The 18822-nt window shown below is 44.3% G+C and overlaps 1 protein-coding gene across 1 annotated transcript; it reads left to right on the top strand.

The window, feature by feature from the left end:
- Positions 1-1250: 1250 nt before the first annotated feature.
- LOC103652448 (protein MAIN-LIKE 1-like) lies at positions 1251-3737 on the top strand. The gene is made up of 9 exons (XM_008678027.2): positions 1251-1311; positions 1395-1467; positions 1544-1710; positions 1784-2290; positions 2368-2554; positions 2636-2844; positions 2935-3229; positions 3299-3382; positions 3459-3737. Exons 2-9 carry the CDS (start codon positions 1396-1398, stop codon positions 3735-3737), a joined length of 1800 nt encoding a protein of 599 aa, XP_008676249.2. The 5' UTR covers positions 1251-1311; position 1395.
- The last annotated feature ends 15085 nt before the right edge of the window (positions 3738-18822 follow it).

Raw genomic sequence — 18822 nt, 5'->3', positions numbered from 1 at the left:
GCATGGATTGATGGGAGACAGATATTCTTCCGTGCGTTCTGGTGCTTTCCCCAGTGTGTGGATGCCTTCCGGCATTGTCGTCCTGTCTTTTCAATTGACGGCACGTTTCTTCTCGGCAAGTACCAGGGCACTCTTCTAATTGCCATATCTGTTGATGCAAACAACAAGCTAGTTCCCCTAGCATTTGCTCTGGTTGAGAAAGAGAACAAAGACAGTTGGGGCTGGTTCCTGCGACTGGTCCGGATACATGTGGTTGGCCCAGGACGGGAAGTTGGTGTAATATCAGATCGGCACCAGGGAATACTCAACGCGGTCCGTGAGCAGATCGATGGGTACCCTCCTTTGCATCACAAGTGGTGTACTCGACACCTTGCTGAGAATCTTCTGCGTAAGGATGGTGTCAAGGATAACTTTGAGCTTTTCCAGGAGACATGTCGACAGCTGGAAGACAAGTTCTTTAGAGAAAAGTTAGAAAAGCTCAAAGTCGCAACAAATGCCGAAGGTAGAGATTGGTTGAATGGATTGATGCCGGATTTGGAGAAGTGGACGAGAGCTCACGACTTAGGTGGATGGAGATATGAGTTCCAGTGTAGTAACATGGCCGAGTCATTCAACAAATTATTGTTGGGCATACGTGGTATGCCGGTCACTGCTATAGTGACATTTACCTTTTACAAGCTTGTGGCATGGTTTAATGATAGACACACCCACGCAGTTGGATTGCAGAATGAGGGAGAGAGATGGGCTCCAAAGCCTAAGACCTTTCTAGAGAAGGCAAAGGAAAGGGCAAACACACACACTGTTGATTGTTTCGACATACAGTCAGGGACATATGAGGTATTCCTTCAAGCTGGTACTACTTCTGACGGCGAGTCACAAGAGTCGAGGAAGCATGTGGTTGTCCTTAATGACTTGTCATGTACTTGTGGCGCACCCAGGCAATACCATTTTCCATGTTCTCATCTAATCGCAGCTGCTCGAGCTCGTAACTTTGACTTAGAGAGGAGGATACCTCAAGAGTTTACTATTGATAAACTAGTGTTGACTTGGAGTCCAAGATTTATTCCTTATCGTGACGCGGGTGAGTGGCCTCCGTACGATGGCCCAAAGTATGTCGCTGATCCAAGCAGTCGTTGGACCAAGCGTGGATCCAGGAAGAGGACGAGGCACAAGATGGTTATGGATCAGGTTGGTGGTAGGAGTAGAAGGGGAAGGAGAACACCATTTCTTACCGACTCCGAGCAGTATGAGTGTGGCAAGTGCGGTAGACTTGGTCATAATTCACGCACTTGTCGTTGGCAGATTAGCGAGGTTTGTATTTTTAGTTTAATGATACTACCTTAATTTTATTTAATAAGGCTATATTACTTACTAACATTAATTTCATTTTGTAGGATGGCACAGTTCCACCTCCTCGACCCGTTCTACGACGAGAGCCACCGGGGGCGCCTTCTGTCGGAAGGCCAGGTATTTAATTGTAAATATCTTTTGTAGATTTGTTGTTGTACAAATGGTGTTGCTTATATAATATTTTTCCGTGTAGGACCTAGCAACGCTTCGTTCTAGGACATACAATGGGTTCCTAGACATGGTGTTCGACGACAGGTACACTAATTACCTCAGACGAGCAGGTCTAGATGTAATATCTTACCAGTTACGACGCGGGTTGCCTACTATTGATTCGGCGGCCATTACTGCACTTGTGGACAGGTATTGTTAGGATTTTGTAAAAATATTCTTGAATCATTGAGCTCGTTTACACTAATTTTTTTTAATTATGTAGGTGGCGGCCTGAGACACATAGTTTTCATCTTCCTTTTGGTGAGATGACAGTCACATTAGAGGATACACAGAAGATACTTGGACTCGATGTTGGTGGCAGAGCAGTGACAGGCCAATGTGACTCTGACGGTTGGAGGGCTAGAGTTGAGGCCTTTCTTGGTAGAGAGCTTCCTGCTGAGGGCGTTGATAGGACTGCTGGAGTAGGCATCACATGGCTCCGTCAGTCTTTTGGTGTGTGCCCTGCTGATGCTGATGAGGCTACAGTCCAGTTCTATTGTCGAGCTTGGATCCTGCACATGTTTGGTTGTGTCCTCTTCCCAGACGCCACAGGAGACTGCGCGTCCTGGATGTACATCCCATGTCTAACCGACTGGGATACAGTTGGACACTACAGTTGGGGCTCGGCTGTGCTTTCTTTTTTGTACCGGCAGCTTTGTGAGGCTTGCCGTCGTACGTCCTCCTCTTCGTCTATAGGCGGTTGCGTCTACCTCCTGCAGATATGGATGTGGTACGTCTTCGACCGACGTCTTCAAAATTTTATTTAATAAGGCTATATTACTTACTAACATAAATTTCATTTTGCAGGTTTCGCATACCAGTTGGTCGACCACGTGTTTTCCAGCCTAGACCCTGGCCATGGATGATTTATGGAAATGAACGTCTTCGACCGACGTATGCTTATATTTGGGACCAAGTGGCAGCTCCTTTTGCGAGAGCTAAGAGGGCATACATGGAGTATGTTAACGAGTTTGACACCCTTTCTGCCTCTAGCGTAAGTACTCAACATGTATATCTTATCGTTATGAAATTTGTTTTATTATACTTAACATAGATTGTTTCATTTTTGTTTCAGGTCACATGGCAGCCATACAACGCACCTGAGTATGCTGGGATGATCTTTAGTGAAGTATGCAGCAGTGAAGATGAACTCTATATGATGCAATGTCCTTTGGTCTGTTTCTGGTGTGTTGAGTGGCACCTACCTCACAGGGTTCAGAGACAGTTTGGTAGGAACCAGCTATGGCCGGTTGAAGATGTTCCTACTTCAAAGGAGCTACACAAGTAAGTTCGCAATCTATAAATCCAGTTTGCAATTTATAACATCAATCATTCTTAACTTTGTGTTCTTTATATGATATGATTTGTGTGTAGATTTGACCGGCGGAAGCAAAAGAAGATAACGGACTTTCGTCAACATCATCTGATATTTATAAATGATTGGGAATCGGGTGCTGAGAATGTATATTCCAACGATGAGTTGCACAACAACAGTGATTACAGGTGGTACCAAGCTTCGTACCAGGGTGCGACTCGTTGTAAGCTTCGCCAGCAGTGGACAGCGGAAGACTACGCCGACATTGATTCTTCTGACGATGAAGAAACGGAGTATGACCTGTCCACTAGACTGGGAACCCAAGTGGAGGCGGCACCCATATTAGATCGAGTGGTAAGTTTTAATCGATTTTAATACTCGACATGTATAAATTGTATGTGTGATGCAAATTGTGTTGTACAGGGTAACACATTGCGACGGTCGGTAGAGGACATTGATCGCCAACTTTTGACTGTGGGCGACAGCAGCATGCGCAGCTTCTTGCAGGTAAGCCCAAATGCATCGTTTATAGCCTTTAGCGTGTTATGAATATGTTGTAAACTAATATGTCTTTGGCATGCAGCGTTTATCTAGGCGCCTACGTGGAGCTGCTGCTCGCTGTGGCTGCAGGACTACTGTTGCACATGACGTCCATGTACCATCGTGTACCAACACAGCAACGCCCTCCACAGGTCTTGGTGCTGGCTTCGACTACGATCACGACGAGATAGGACCTTCACAGCTTCAGGGGGCTCCTTCGACACAGCCGTTACAACCACAAGATCGTAGGCGACACCGCTCTCCACAACGTTACACTCCAGGCACCGACGCTTTAGGCAAGGGTAAGACTAGGAGACGTTGAATTGGTTTGGACTCTATGGACTTGTTATGTAACGTATGAATTATATAGACTTGTAATGGACTCATTTGGCCTCTACGGGCTTGTATGACATTTTAATGGACTTGTATGAATTCTATGGACTTGTAATGCACTTGTTTAGACTTTTATGAGCTTGCTTGGAATTGTTTACAATTGTATGCACTTGTATGTTATGCTTATCTATGTGTATATGTTGGATTAACAAAAAACAGAGAAAACTCTGCCGAAATTTTGAGAAATTGTTGGTTATGTCATGTAGCCTTTACATAACTATTACATAGCCTTTTCAGAAGCATTAATTTTTGGACTAGCATCTAGACTTTTCAGATCCGTTTCGTAGCCTTTTCAGGAGTGTTTATATAGCATTTTCAGAGTGTAAAAATAGCCTTTTCAGGATTGTATATATAGCCTTTTCAGGATTGTATATATAGCCATTTCAGAATCAACTATATCCTACATTTACGTAGGACATGTAGCCTTTTCAGAACAAGAACATAGCCTTTTCAGAGTTTTTGTACATATCGGATGTTTACAATCTATTACACTATCTATCCTTTAGCCTATATATACATGATCCTTTGTACATTTGCTTCATTGTGCAATACAATGGCTTCAGGGTCTTCTAGGGGCAAGGGTGCGGTAAATGAGAGACGAAAGGATGGAGGGAAGTTAACTCCAATGTGTTTTGATGGCCCTCTTGGTCCAGATTTTTTTGAAGAGGCGGGTTTTAACTTTCCAGTTCAAAGTAAAAAAGATTTCAACAAAGAGGTTAGACTAAGGTCCTACGATAATAGGAGAGAAGATTGGCCGAAGTGCATGCATGGCGAGGATTGCTTGGTGCAGATGTTCGTTGAGGGTGGAATTGATGGAGGCCGGCGTTTCTTCAGATGTCCTTATGCATATGTACAAATTAATTTCTAGTCCTTTGTTCTAAATACTTTTGTTGTTCAGTGAAACTAACTATAAACATTTATGCAGCATTCATTGGTCAAGGAGAATTGTGGGTTCACTCGTTGGGTAGATCCTCGTCCGATTTTTCCTCATGCGGAATACATATCCTACCTACAGAATAGGATATTTGATCTAGAGAGAGAAGTAAGCAACAAAAATGATGAGGAAGAAAGAGACAAAAACAATGGTGGTGCTTCACAGGTGCAAGTATGCCCAGATCCATATTGTTGCTGCCCTTGTCACAACAAGAATGTTGGTCCTCCGTCGTCTCCACCGCACCCACAGCACACACCAACAATGGGAGGATACTATGGGGAAGGGTCAACTCAATTTGGAATGTGGGAGCACTACTAGAAAACTCTTATGTATCAGTTGCTTTCAGCGTGTTGATTATGTATTTATGTAATTTTTCATCAATTTGAAGGTAATTCATTACGAAATATCATTATTCGACAAAACATAATACCGAATAATAAGTTCATTATTACATAACTTCAAATAAAACACCAATACTACTGAGTACAACGGGGCCATTTGCCTTTGCGAAATGCATCAGGGTTCTCCTCCATTGCTTGCTTTGCACGACGTGCACGCTCTAGCTTCTTCTCCTTATCTTCCATGCATTCAGCAACACGCCTCATTTTCTCTTCGTCTTCACGTTGTTGCTCGGCAGCAAGCTCCTCTCGTCTTTTTTCCATCCTCTCTTTGTCCTCTGCATCCCACTTTTGAAGATTCTCCAACCACTTCTTGTCTTTCTCTGATATTTCTGTGTCAATCCACTGCTCAAAATCACATAGCGGTGGAGGAGTCTACAAAATATGCAATTATTAGTACGCAATAAAACATTTACAAAAACATTCACAAATTGTAAACATATTACAAGACTATTCTCACCATTAAATTCATCCGACGTTGAACAATAGTTGGCTGAAATGCAAAGTTAGCACACATCCAATACCTCTGTCGATAGGTGTCATGATCTTCAGACTTATCGACCTTACAAGGATCACCACAAAAACACATAGGCACTGGAACACCACTTGGCAAAGGCAGCGGGTCGAAGGCAGTTCCGGTCAAAGGACCCTTCTTAAATTTCCATAAACTCTATAACAATCAGAAATATAATAGACTCACAAAATAAAAGGCGGATCCAAAACTTACCTTGGTTTAGCATATTTACCACGCTTAGACATCCTATAAATCAGACGATATCTCTAGTTTAGAAGAATTGTAATGAGCACAGCAACAAGCCAGACGTAGGGTGCTATTTATAGGCACGTACCTTGGCGCCGTAGATCTTGGCGCCGAGGTAGGCGTCGTTGACCGGGCGTGTACCTCGGTGCCAAGATCTATGGCGCCGAGGTACGTTCCACGTAGATTCCAGGTCACACCGCCGTCTGACGTATAAGCGCCAATAGTGGTGGCGCCGGCACACACAAGCTCGGCGCCAATGATGATGGCGCCGAGTATAGGGTCCATTTTTTGAAATGAAACTGCCAGGGGCATAATTGTGGGAAAAAACCCGAAAAGGGCCAAATTGCAAAAAAGTTGGTTCCAGTGATCACCTTGGAGCAAGTTTGCCATGCACGTTTGATCCCGAACCCAAATTGCCTAGGACGAGGACGTTGAGGTAAATAGTCTGTGAAGCATCTTCGAGAGCAGGCAAGAGTTCGGGATCAGGATGTTTTTGACCCCAGACCGCCTGAATGCCGCTGGCTGTTAGACATCATACCAAGGAACTAAGCAGTTGACACCTTTTGCTTGTTTAGAGCCAGCCAGCCTAGAGAATGTTTCCTTTCGATCTTGTCAACCGCTGCAGGGGTAGCCTCATTGCACCTATAATTTTTTTTGAATGACACCGGAGGGGATAGGATCCCCACCTGAATTGCATTACTTTTTTGTGGCCAAAACACCTTTTTTAGTACAGCATGGGGGGTAGGTTACAACGATGAGATCATGCTATGTTACACACAGAGCACGACACCAGGCAACCACGATCTGGTGGTCTTCATGTCGTAGCCTGTATCTCCATAATTCAGCTTCATAGCGGCACAGTAGCATGGTTATTGCAAGCGGCGATCTTTCCCCGCGGAACACCACAGCATTTCTGCGTTTCCAAAGCTGCCAGCAACAGAGAAGGACAAACATGTTGTAGTGTTTCGCTGGGACAGTAGACGGTCGAAGCAGGCTCAGAAGAACGTTGCTGTGGTCCGGGGCAATCTGGACTCCCAGAGCACCCCAGAAACTGGAAGCAAAACCGCAGTGGAGGAAGATGTGTGCCGTGTCCTCGGGGGCTTGCCCACAGACCTCACACGTAGTATCTTGGACAAATTTTTTCCTAGCCAGGTTAACGCGGCATTGGACGCGACCGTTGTTGACAAGCCAGCCAAAGAAACGTGCCCGAGGGGGCTTGGTTTCGCCAAATAAAGGCAACCTCGGCACTGTGCACCCCCTCGCCATTGCGCATGACATGGTAAAGGCTCTCAGTACGTAGATTGCCTCCAACACCAGCAATGGGACAGTGGCGCACGTCCGACGCCTCGGACAACAACACGTTGTCGAGAACCAACTGAAGTGCATCTCGCTCTTCTACAGCTTGCGGGGTCAGGCGTGGCACGAGGTGTGCTGCAAGGCCAGTTTCCAGGACTTCACGCACGCTGACCTCAGTTTTCTTGGCGTGACTGAAGAGGGATGGGAACTTGGTAGACAGGTCATCTTCCCCATGCCAAGCATCAAACCAGAAAGCTGTCGACCGGCCATCCTTGATCAAGCACGTAGTAATCGATCTGTAGAGAGGGAGCAGGGCGTGCAAGGTCGTCCAGTGATCACCAGACAGGTCACCGGTCAGCGTAGCTAAGCAGACGCGCCCCCTGACCCAGCCGACCCAGGAAGAACTGAAAGGAAAATAGGGTCAAACCTTTTTCAATATGAATTTTGGTGGTTGAATTGCTCAACACAAATTATTGGACTAACTAGTTTGCTCTAGATTATGAGTTCTACAGGTGCCAAAGGTTCACAACAAACCAATACAAGTCAAAAGAAAGGGTTCAAACAAAGGGAGCAAAAGACATCCGAAGAGTACCCTGGTCTGGCGCACCGAACTGTCCGGTGCACCACCGGACAGTGTCCGGTGCACCAGGGAACCCAACTCCGAACTTGCCACCTTCGGGAATTCTGGGAGCCGCTCCGCTATAATTCACCGGACTGTCCAGTGTAGCACCGGACTGTCCGGTGTGCCAGCGGAGCAACGGCTACTTCGTGCCAACGGTCGTCTACGAAGACATTAAATGTGCTACAGTGCGCGCCTGCGCGCGCAGAAGTCAGAGCAGGCGCCAGAAGGCGTACCGGACAGTCTACAGGACCTGTCCGGTGCACCACCGGACTGTCCGGTGGCCCCACAAGTCAGAGCTCCAACGGTCGAACCCTAACGGCCGGGTGACGTGGCTGGCCCACCGGACAGTGTCCGGTGGCGCACCGGACTGTCCGGTGCGCCATGCGAAAGCAGCCTCCACCAACGACTACTTTGGTGGTTGGGGCTATAAATACCCCCAACCACCCACCATTCATTGCATCCAAGTTTTTAGCAATCTCACCTCATACAAGAGCTATAGCATTCAATACAAGACACAAACAAAGAGATCAAATCCTCTCCCAAGTCCGAAATCACTCCAAACAAATTAGTGACTAGAGAGAGACATTTGTGTTCTTTTAAGCTCTTGCGCTTGGATTGCTTTTCTTCTTCCTCATTCGGTCTAGGTGATCCTTGTAGTGGACTTAGTGTCCCATTTGATTGAGAAGAGAAGCTCACTCGGTCTAGGTGACCGTTTGAGAGAGGGAAAGGGTTGAAAGAGACCCGGTCTTTGTGACCACCTCAACGGGGAGTAGGTTTGCAAGAACCGAACCACGGTAAAACAAATCACCGTGTCATCCGCTCTATTTCCTTGGTTGATTTGATTTGTGCTCTCTCTTTTGGACTCGCTTATATTTCTAACACTAACCCCGGCTTGTAGATTGTGCTTAAGCTTGTAATTTTCAGATTCCGTCTATTTACCCCCCTCTAGGCGACTTTCAAGAACCCATAGCAGTGAAGAGCCTATGAAGCAACTTGAGGAGGGGACAGGTGTTCCTTGTCATCAGATCGGTGACGCCCAGGCCCCCCTCTCCCTTATCTGAACAGACACTGTCCCAGGCTACCAGACATTTTGCACCTGAACAACTATGGCGAGGGACATAGATCCATCGGGTTGAGGAGCTTACTTATCTGTTATGTAGAAATAATTGGGCGGCGAAGGGCGGCGGCATGTTGTGCAGAGGAGGGACGTAATAATGTCTCTAGCAGCAGCGTCCCCTAAATTTCATCCTTAAAGGAATATTCTCTATCCTTTACAGAATATTTTAAAAGATTCTGTCCTCTATATATTCTCAGTCTCCAGCAGCGTCCCCTAAATTCGGTCCCCTAAAGCTATAGTGTTAACAGATTCCCTTTTTCCATTTCTTTTTTTGTTTTCTTTGTTTTCTTCCCAATTCACGCTATACAAATGATGTGCAAAAATATGTATTTATTAATTTTTGAATTAATAAATTCGAATTGTCAACATTAATTACCATTGGCTGTTATGTTGTGTGTAATTGTTGTCCATAAAACGTCGCATAAAGATTCACCCTCCTCCAATTCCACACGGCAAATTACGCATCTATCAACAATAATGATACATCAGAACTTTATATACAGAACATAGATCATTACAAAACTATAAAACTTCAATTATTTGCACATACTGCTCTGTGTTGCCATCCTGAACATGTTGCAGCTTGTATGTTACTGAAGGTAAAGAAGCAAGTGTATCGGCAGAGAGACCTCTGTTTTCTGTGCCAACTACTTCACCCAATGCGTCTAGCTCCTGATATCAACCTCTTGCCATGCCTCCTCGGTTTTCATAAAAGCATATAGAAGTTTAGGTTGTTCATCATTTGTTATAGTTTGACTGATTATAAACAAGTACGAAAGAAACTATGCCTAATATGTGAACAATGACATAAACTTCCCCAACATAGAAACAGTATGAATAATTGGGAAATATGTCAATCATCCCTAGAGGACTGAGAACAGTAGTAGTATGTGACTAGTAATCTCAAAATTATAGGTGCTATATGTTGCTTCAGGATTTTATTGCTAGAAGGGAAGATAATTCAAGTTTAGTAAAGGAAACGTAAAGGAAAACTCGATCGTAACTAAAACATTAAAAGTAGATATGACACTTTATTTAGATCCTGAACTACAAATCTAACTGTGAGAAAAAAATTAGTGCACATATAGACAACACTTTAAATGACCGAGATATAAAGACTACACATGTCCCCAGGACCACTTCCAAAGAGGCATTAGTCTAGTGTGGTTTTATTTACAATCAACATTTAAGCCAACACTCACACTGCAATGTCATTTAATTTTAAGTGAAATACATGTAAAAAAGACAATGCAGACCCATAGAGTCTACACAATCAAAATACATCAGTTTAGAAAGAAAAAAGATAGATGTGTTCCAGGTAGGAAATAACGTCAACAATCTATCAAAGGAAAGTATTATGGTATCAATAACCAACAGGTCAAAATTATTTTAGCTGAACCAATAAACCATGGCATAAACCATACTGACTGTTATGAAACATCATGCATGTTCCCTTGATCAAAGAACAACTCCACTAGTTTGCGTGCACAGAAATTAACAAAGAGCAGACCATGGCATTTTGTTTCTTATGAGGCCATTAATTGCAAACTCGAGTGATCTTCCCTAGCAACAAAGGTAAAATTCATCAACTAGATGCAATGAATCACAACCTATGGATCATTCGCATGATCGTCCTCGTGCTCCACCTCCACTGTTCGCCCTGCACGAGAAAACCAAAATTACAAACCAGCAACCAACTAAATTGTGAATTGAGCTGGGGTTGGGGCAATGAATCGTAGGTGCTCACAATCGCTGAGACCAGCGAGAGCTCCAGTTCCTCTTCGTAGTCCTCCTCTCCCTCTTCGTCATATTCGTAGCTCCCTTCATCAGAGCTCCCGTAGTCGCTGCCCTCGCCACCGCCCCCGTTCATCCAAAGCAACATGTACGCCCACTCCTGCACCGATCCGCATCACGGATTAATCGCGGGAGCAAGGAACCCTAGGAGTGGCCCCGAGGCTGCGAGATCTCGTCGTCCACTACAAGAAACTGACAAAAGTTCGTGGGGGCAAATTAAGAACGTGGGTACCGACGTTCTTATTTGAGTTAAGTTCATGGGTTTGACGAAGAACGTGGGTACCCACGTTTTTAATTTAAGTTCGTGCGGCCTGGCTAAAACCGTCGAACTTAAGGTATTAGAAACGTGGGTACCCACGTTTTAAATTTAAATTCGTGGGCCAGCAGGAAACCGTCGAACTTAACTAAAAAAACGAAAACCCCTAACCCGCGGACACCGTCTCTCACATGCTCTCATCCCTTCCACGCCGCCGTCGCCAAACTCAGACTCGCAAGCCGCGCCGCCGGACCTCCGGACCCGCACCGCCGGACCGCTGCTGTACTTCACCTTCGGCGAGGTGGACCTCCGCCAAATCTCGCTCCCGTCCTTGCCTGTCTCCGGCTCGTCCCCCTTCCGCGCGGTTGCCGTGGCGGCGCCCATCCCCGGCGTCCAGATCCTTCCTCCGCAGCCGTCAGCCGCCTCTCGCTCCCGTCCTTGCCTGTCTCCGGCCCGTCCCCCTTCCGCGCGGCTGTCGTGGCGGCGCCCATCGCCGGCGTCCAGATCCTTCCTCCGCAGCCGCCAGCCTCCTCTCGCCCTTGGCAGTAGCATGCCGCCCAGCCCACACCCGCCCACCTCTTGTGGCCTACGCTCGAGCTGTAGCCAGATTAGTGGCTAGATCTGGCTGACAATCAGCTCACTGGATCTATCCCGGTCTCCACAGCAACAACGCCGGAGCTCGACCAACTTACCCACATGAAGCACTTGTAAGTCAATGTCAATCTTGGTTTGTGCTTTTTGTATCAACATATTTGTTACTGAACATGATGATCATTTCAAAATTCAAAATTACCACTTCGTTAAAAAATTCAATGCATTGTAGGAACAATTGTAGTTAAGGAGTTCAAGGGAGACTGTATTCTTGCAGAGTTTGTACCATGTTGTAATCTTTATAACTTTATTTGGCTCACGGGTATGTGCTACACCTGCCGTACATTTAAATATCTTCCTTAGGTATGCTCATCTGAAATTCAGGTCACCATGGCCCCATATCCTTGTATATGGTGCTTATTTAATTGTTTCTTCTTGGGGTCTCATATCTGTTCTTGTCCCTGTCCAATATTCTAACGGTATATGCTGTGTAGATTTGGATATGTCGTCACATCGATTCATATATCCCAGTGGACCTATCACTGGTCAAACTTTTTGTTTTTCAGATTGATTATTTGGTGTCCATTTTGATGTTTTTGTTTACCCATTCCCCATTTTCTTTTTTCAGGTTCTGGTCACTGTCAGAAACAATGCACAACTGTCTGTGGTAGTTTCAAGGGAAAGCCTCCCCATCGACTATACTGTCAAGGAACTTGATTGGATTTCTGAGATTTCTATGCTGAAGATACATAAATGGTAATGGATTTTCTTCTATACAAACATGGCCCAAAACAAAAGCATCTTCTATAAACTACTAAGCTACTTGGTGACCAGTCTATCAGTATAGTTGAGGATTTGTATTCTAGGAATCCTATTGGTATAACATGAGGACTGTGTAGTTTAGTTTAGTTAAAAAAGTATATTATCTATGATCTGGAAGAAAACTGATTAGAAAATTCTTTTGATGCACGATTTTAACATGATCATCATGCTAAATTTATAATCTGGTAAAGTTTATTATCATATTCAGAATCATAGATTCATATAGTAGCTTCGCCTCCATATCCCTAAGACCACTGATCCCTCAGAACACAAAGAAGTTTCACCATGACTGATATATACAAGCAGCAAAATTCTTGTCGTCTCTGAATTTGCTTCCCAATTATAAATTTGTAAAATAATGAGCTCATTGATCATTCACTCAAGCCAGATCTAACATCATCTGCCGTCCACATGGAGAAGGCAGAGAGCACTCGCCCTTTCCATCCAGTGAGGAGCCACTCGTGATCCTCATTGATCACTATGTATTTGTGGTATTCCTCTTTCACCTTGTCTTTGAACATCTGAACAATGTTCGGATCCAATGGAAGCTGCCTCAGCCCAGGTACATACCGCCTCTAACTTTGCCAAATAAGTCAATTGTTCCTTGACTGTTGGGCTCACCTTGCCCAGGTACATTCTACTATTTCCAACACTGTGCATGTACATGTTTTTTCTTCTTGTCTTATATGCCTCTTGTCTTATATGCCTGTACTTTGTACACATATTTTCTTTCACCATAAAGCACATGAAAGCCACAAAAGAACCCCACAAATATGCATAAAACATTGTCTTAATGACTCTCTACAAGCAATCTTAGTTGGGTGAGAATATCATGCCATTTCACACACATTCTGTCTGTTTTGTTAAAAAAACAGATACAACTGCTGCAATAAGTTTTTGAATCTGTATGTTTTTTAATGTGTCTTGGAAGAATAAGCTGTAAATAGCGGGTCCAAATCTCTATTACTTTTGAAATGCAATCAATAGTTGAATGCTTATTGAGTTACATATTGTACCTTTCACTGGGCATGTAATTGCTATTATCTGTTTAAGGTATGGTAGCCCAATATTAAATATCAAATGGCACCAGACACTTAATTCTACTGAACCTAAACTGATCACTGATGATAAGCACACAGTGAGAATCTGGGATCCTAATACAGTGAGTTTCTTCCTTTCCATTTTGTTCAAATGTTTTCTTCATTAGTATTCATGGTGTAATTTTACATATATATTGGGTTTGATGTGGATTTAAAGCAAACTCTAATTTAAGACATTACTGATATTTTATGATCCATTGGGTGTTGGTTTGCTTGCCTTCTTGAAGTAAAACATGGCCGTGGTTATACCTTAAAAGGCTTTAAGCTAGTTTCTATTATGGTGCAATCTGAAATTCTGAACGTATCTTGAACTCTTCCTGTAAGGCTATAACATTTGAATTCGTACTGGTAATGCATGCCATAGCCTCTATCTGAAGCAAATTAGGGAAGTTACTACTTACTAGAATAGAACCCATATTTTGTATATTAGGTTGTGCTGACAGCTTTATTCCTTATTTACCCTTGTTTGACTTTGGGTTTATTTGGGAAGCATGTATTTGCATAGCACTTGAAACCCAGCTACCTTCCAGCATATCTGCAAATTCTTAGGGAATATGTGAGTTATCAGTTTTACCAAATTATCTGTGGTTCCAGGCTACATTTATGTCTATGAGGGATATGTTTCTCACGACACTAAACTTTATTCCATTTTTTATAACACTAAATTTGATAGTCTGGATTCTAGAATATTTATTTTACACATGAACTACATGACCTTTTTTACAACACAGCAATAGGAAAACTAAAATGACACTTTTACTGTTTGTGATAGCTACTTTGTTTGACCTTACATATCCTAAATACCGATTCAGTTTCAATGGCCGAATACTCACAATGTGCCTAGAAAATGTATGTACTCATCCTTATATGGGACTTATAATTTAGGAATTGGAGATCACGGATTAGGACCTACAACTAGTTATTTAATACTAATAAATTCTCGACGTAATTACAACACTAAGATTCAACCATCATGTGTTTATCCATTTTGGCAGGTGAAGCATCCAAGGGTAACAATGTCGACATGGAGGTACGGCGCCCCTGCCCTATGACTTGAGTTAATTTGGTTTCGTTAGTAAAACTCCATGTGCTTGAGACCTCGCAATGTATGTGAAAGAATGAACTGGTCCAAATGCACAAAATAGTACTTTGCTGCCAAATCTGAAGTTTGTTTGTGTGCATGTTTTAAGATGGTATATATGCTCTCCATGTTTGGGCAGGGTTGATTGATTGGTATATATGCTCTCAAGTAAGGAAACACAGAACGCACACAAAAATATCTAGGCTGTGATGCTAGCGAACCTGGGTCCTCAAGTTTTTTCTGCATCGGAACTCAGAAGAGCCTTGTGTATTTTTTCTGAAGTTTTTGTCCCTCTCGGGTTTTTTGGAGGTCTGTTCCTCTCTTTTGGCCATCGTTTGGTCCTAGAGTCAGTCACTCACTACCAAGTGTTTCAGAGGTCTGAACTGGTGAGCATCCAGATCTGTTGTTGCTTTTTATTTTCTTCTTATGTGCTTCAGAGGCATCTTTGTACACCGATGGACTTGTGTGAATTTGTGATATGAACATATATCCATGTGTTTGAAATCTGTATTGTATGTGATATTCTGTGTTGCATGTGATATTATGTGTGTCTAATTTTTCATTTCTGTATTTTTTTAATTTTTTCTGGAAAAGAGTTAAGAACGTGGGTACCCACGTTCTTAAGGTTAAGAACGTGGGTACCGTCGAACTTAATGGGAAGCCCTTGCCGACCCACTTAGGACCCATAAGTTCGACGGCCACGTGGCCCCGTCGAACTTAAGGTTAAGAACGTGGGTGCCGTCGAACTTATGGGAAAGAATTCGACGGCCCCCGTCGAACTTAAAAACCCACGTTCTTAACCTTAATTTCGACGGTACCCACGTTCTTAATGTTAAGTTCGACGGTACCCACGTTCTTAACCTTAAGAACGTAGGGGCGGTCGAACTTACTTCTTTAAGTTCGTCCAAAAATCGCCGTCGGCTATATTCGTCGGTAAACCCACGTTCTTATGGTAAGTTCGACGACCTATTACATTAAGTTCAACGGTTTTTCACCCACGTTCTTTAACCAGTTTCTTGTAGTGGTCGCTTACCTGCTCCTGCAGGACGCGGGCGAGGGCGAGGTCAGCTTCCTCTTGGCTGAGGGCCGTGAAGGGCCGCCTGGCCGCCTCAGCCGCAGCCGCGGCCGCACTGTCATCTGTGGCTTTGACAGCCGCCGCGGTAGGTTGGGGCGGGTCAAGGCTAGGGTTCGAATCGGCGCTTGGCTTTTCGGGCCCGGTCCCGTCCCCGCCACCTACGCTCCCCTTCGAACCATCCATGGCGGCGAGCGAGGTCGGTTGCAAGGGCTGTGACCTCTACGCCCCCAAACCCGCCCGCGCAAGCCGTCTTCTCTCCCACCTGCCTCGATGCCGGCGGCGAAGCACGCCGGATCGAGAGCTCGGCCCCGGGAGATGCAGTCGCTAGCGCGCGGTAGGAGGAGGCAGAAGTTTCCTCGCGGCGGCTGGTGGATCCGTCGAGCGGATAGTGCACGCTGGAATGCCTCCATATTTAGGGTCTCTGGCACATCCTCTATAATTTAGGGGACGCTTTAGAGGACCTTGTTGGAGGCGTAGGGGACCTGACCGCCCCCTACGTTTAGCGGACAGAAGGCTTTAGCGGCTCTTGTTGGAGAGAGCCTAACGCAATTACGCGAGGGAGGTGAGGGGAAAACGGTCGAAATCGAAAAGACATCAATATTGGTTTTGATATTGTTTTATAAAATCGGTACCAAAACGAAAAATGTTACTGTCAGTTTAGGGGATCTAAGCTATCGGTCATTTGAAAACGAAAATTTCGAAACGAAGATATGTCGAAACCAGTTGACATATGATAAAATTGAGTCGATAATTGACAAAAACAAACAACAAACTAAATAATTTACTCCAAATATTAATATATATTAAGTTTATAACATCAACATTAATATATAGTGACATTATTTGAGAATTTATATCTACACTAATGTCACACTCACACATATAAGTATAGTGATAGTAACGCTGCAGCGTTCCCAGCAACAAGCGTGCCAAACTATACTGTCGGAGCTTTCATCTCTCGCTGTCATAGTCCTAGTGGAATAATATGTAATTTGGAATAGTACGTATACAATCTATTTTCATTACTTGAATATGGATCATAGAGTAGATCACTAAAATAATAAAAACATAACTTCATTACCTTGCTGGGGCCTGGGAGCTGTTGGTCGGATTGCTTGGACAGCGGGAGTGGGGGACGGTCAGACGGAGATGAACACAAAGCTGGAGACATGTAGCTGGGGCTGCCGGACTGGACACTTTGGGTCTATTTGGTTCAGCTTTTTTCTAACCAGCTTTTTTGAAAATTTGGCTGTGGAGAGAATTTGGTTATGGGAAGAATCTAAGTATTATTACGATTACGTGTGGAGAAAAATAAAGTTGTTAATAGGGCTCAGGATCTAGAAAGTGACGGATTCCTACTATTACAAAAACTCAAATGATTATATGTTTATGTTGATTTTGGATGGTTTTTGTCCCAACAAATTTTATAAAAATTTGCTGAAAAGCTGAGCGTTTAGTAGTCTATAACAGCTTTTAATGACCAGAAGCCAAAACAAACAGGCCCCTTCACCTCACGGACCTGAGGGCTGCCGGGCTATGGCTGGACCGCGCTGACCCGCTGGAGCTGGAGCTGGACTGCTGGAGGAGTGGAGGCTATCAGGATAAAGCCCGCAGCCGCCCGCACGACCGTAGGCACACGGCCGCTGGCGTCACAACTGCTCGGCTGCTCCTTGCTGTGTTGTCCTTGTCCAAGCTCCAAGCCAGCCGCCATTCCGCCGAGGAGGCCTCAGGCCAGGACTAGGGATGGCAACGAGGAATTCCTCGTCAGGTTTTAGCTCCCCATCCCTATCCCCGCGACGAAAAAATTTCTCCGTGGGGTCCCCACGAATGTTTGTGGGGGATATTTCTTCCCCATCCCCGTTACCCACGGGGATAAATCCCCATCGGAGATCCCCGTACCCGCTTAAATTATAATTAGATCGTACTTCATTTGTTATTAATATAAAACATTGTCACTTATACACATTGTTAGATGTAAAAATCATTATGTGTACATTAAAATGAATGCATTTGTACAACTACTGATCTCTTGTTAAGATAATTATTTGTTTCTATTATTAACTATTATATAAAAACATCGTCATATGTAAGTTTAACGGGTCCCCGCGGGGAACGGGGATGGGGAACCGTCCCCGTTTACCCGTCGGGGGAGAAATTTTCCCCATTTACATCCCCGTGTGGAAAGAAATTTCCCCATTCCCATCCCCTAATAGAGGAATTTCCCACGGAAAATCGGGGATCGGGTCCCCATTGCCATCTCTAGCCAGGACCACTCGACCAGGAGGGGACGAGGGGTAGGGGCGAAGGATAGGGTATCAGCCAGGTGCTTTTAGCTCTCGGTGTATTGGGCTTGGATGTGGCTGACATTGTGCCGCTGGAAGACGAATTGGAAGGCCCAGAACCGAATAGCCTAAGGGCCTGTTCATTTACTCTGGAACGGTTTTATTGAAACCGTTCCGGTTGGAATGATAAGTTTATTTGTATTAGTATTGATTAGTTGGAATAGTTCCTGACCACAATCCGATCTAACCGAACATGGCCTAAACGATATGTACGATATGAAATACAGAAAACTATTATCGTAAAAACGAAAAAACAGTCTGACTGTTTTAGATACCGTTACCGAAGTCACCCTACCCGTTTTCGACCTGAAACTGAAAAATACCCAAAGAAAACGAAAATGATTTGAAAAAAACGATACTCAGAACGAGACAGTACGAATTTTCCCGTACCTTTTCATCCCTAGAGAGGAGGACGACGGGGCGGTGGGGTTGGTTCCAGAGCGCGAGAGAGAGGATGTCGCGGGAGGGCCATGATATATTTTTCCAAAACAGCGGGGGTTTCTATAAAATTATTATGATGCACTAGGAAACTCCTGCTTCTTTTCTCTACTCTTTTAAAGCATAAATTATGTGCATCGTACATCTTAGATCCGTTCCTCTTCCCTGCTTATCACCTACTAGTGGATTATTACCCCACAAACAGACAATAAGAAACAATCAAACACAACTCAACACAAAGCCACACACATAGCAGTGCTCCCACATATTATGTAGGTCTGTTCATCTCCGCCACTTCTCACCTATTAGTGGGCCATTACTCACATATGGGTCGTGAGAAACTATCCAAGCCTAACACGACAACACGATAGGAAGTCGAACACAAGGC

The sequence above is a fragment of the Zea mays genome, chromosome 3 (assembly GCF_902167145.1).
Source record: "Zea mays cultivar B73 chromosome 3, Zm-B73-REFERENCE-NAM-5.0, whole genome shotgun sequence".
Classification (NCBI taxonomy): domain Eukaryota; kingdom Viridiplantae; phylum Streptophyta; class Magnoliopsida; order Poales; family Poaceae; genus Zea; species Zea mays.
The sequence above is the reverse complement of the archived record's forward strand: the minus strand, read 5'-3'. Positions and strand labels throughout refer to the sequence as shown.

What these genes read in the sequence shown, in the direction of transcription:
- LOC103652448 (XM_008678027.2), top strand. Translation starts at nt 1,396, where the DNA reads ATGGCACAGTTCCACCTCCTCGACCCGTTCTACGACGAGAGCCACCGG. An exon ending in CTCCTGCAGATATGGATGTG is followed by an intron (nt 2,291 to 2,367) that starts GTACGTCTTCGA and finishes TTCATTTTGCAG; the next exon opens with GTTTCGCATACCAGTTGGTC. An exon ending in CACCCATATTAGATCGAGTG is followed by an intron (nt 3,230 to 3,298) that starts GTAAGTTTTAAT and finishes TGTGTTGTACAG; the next exon opens with GGTAACACATTGCGACGGTC.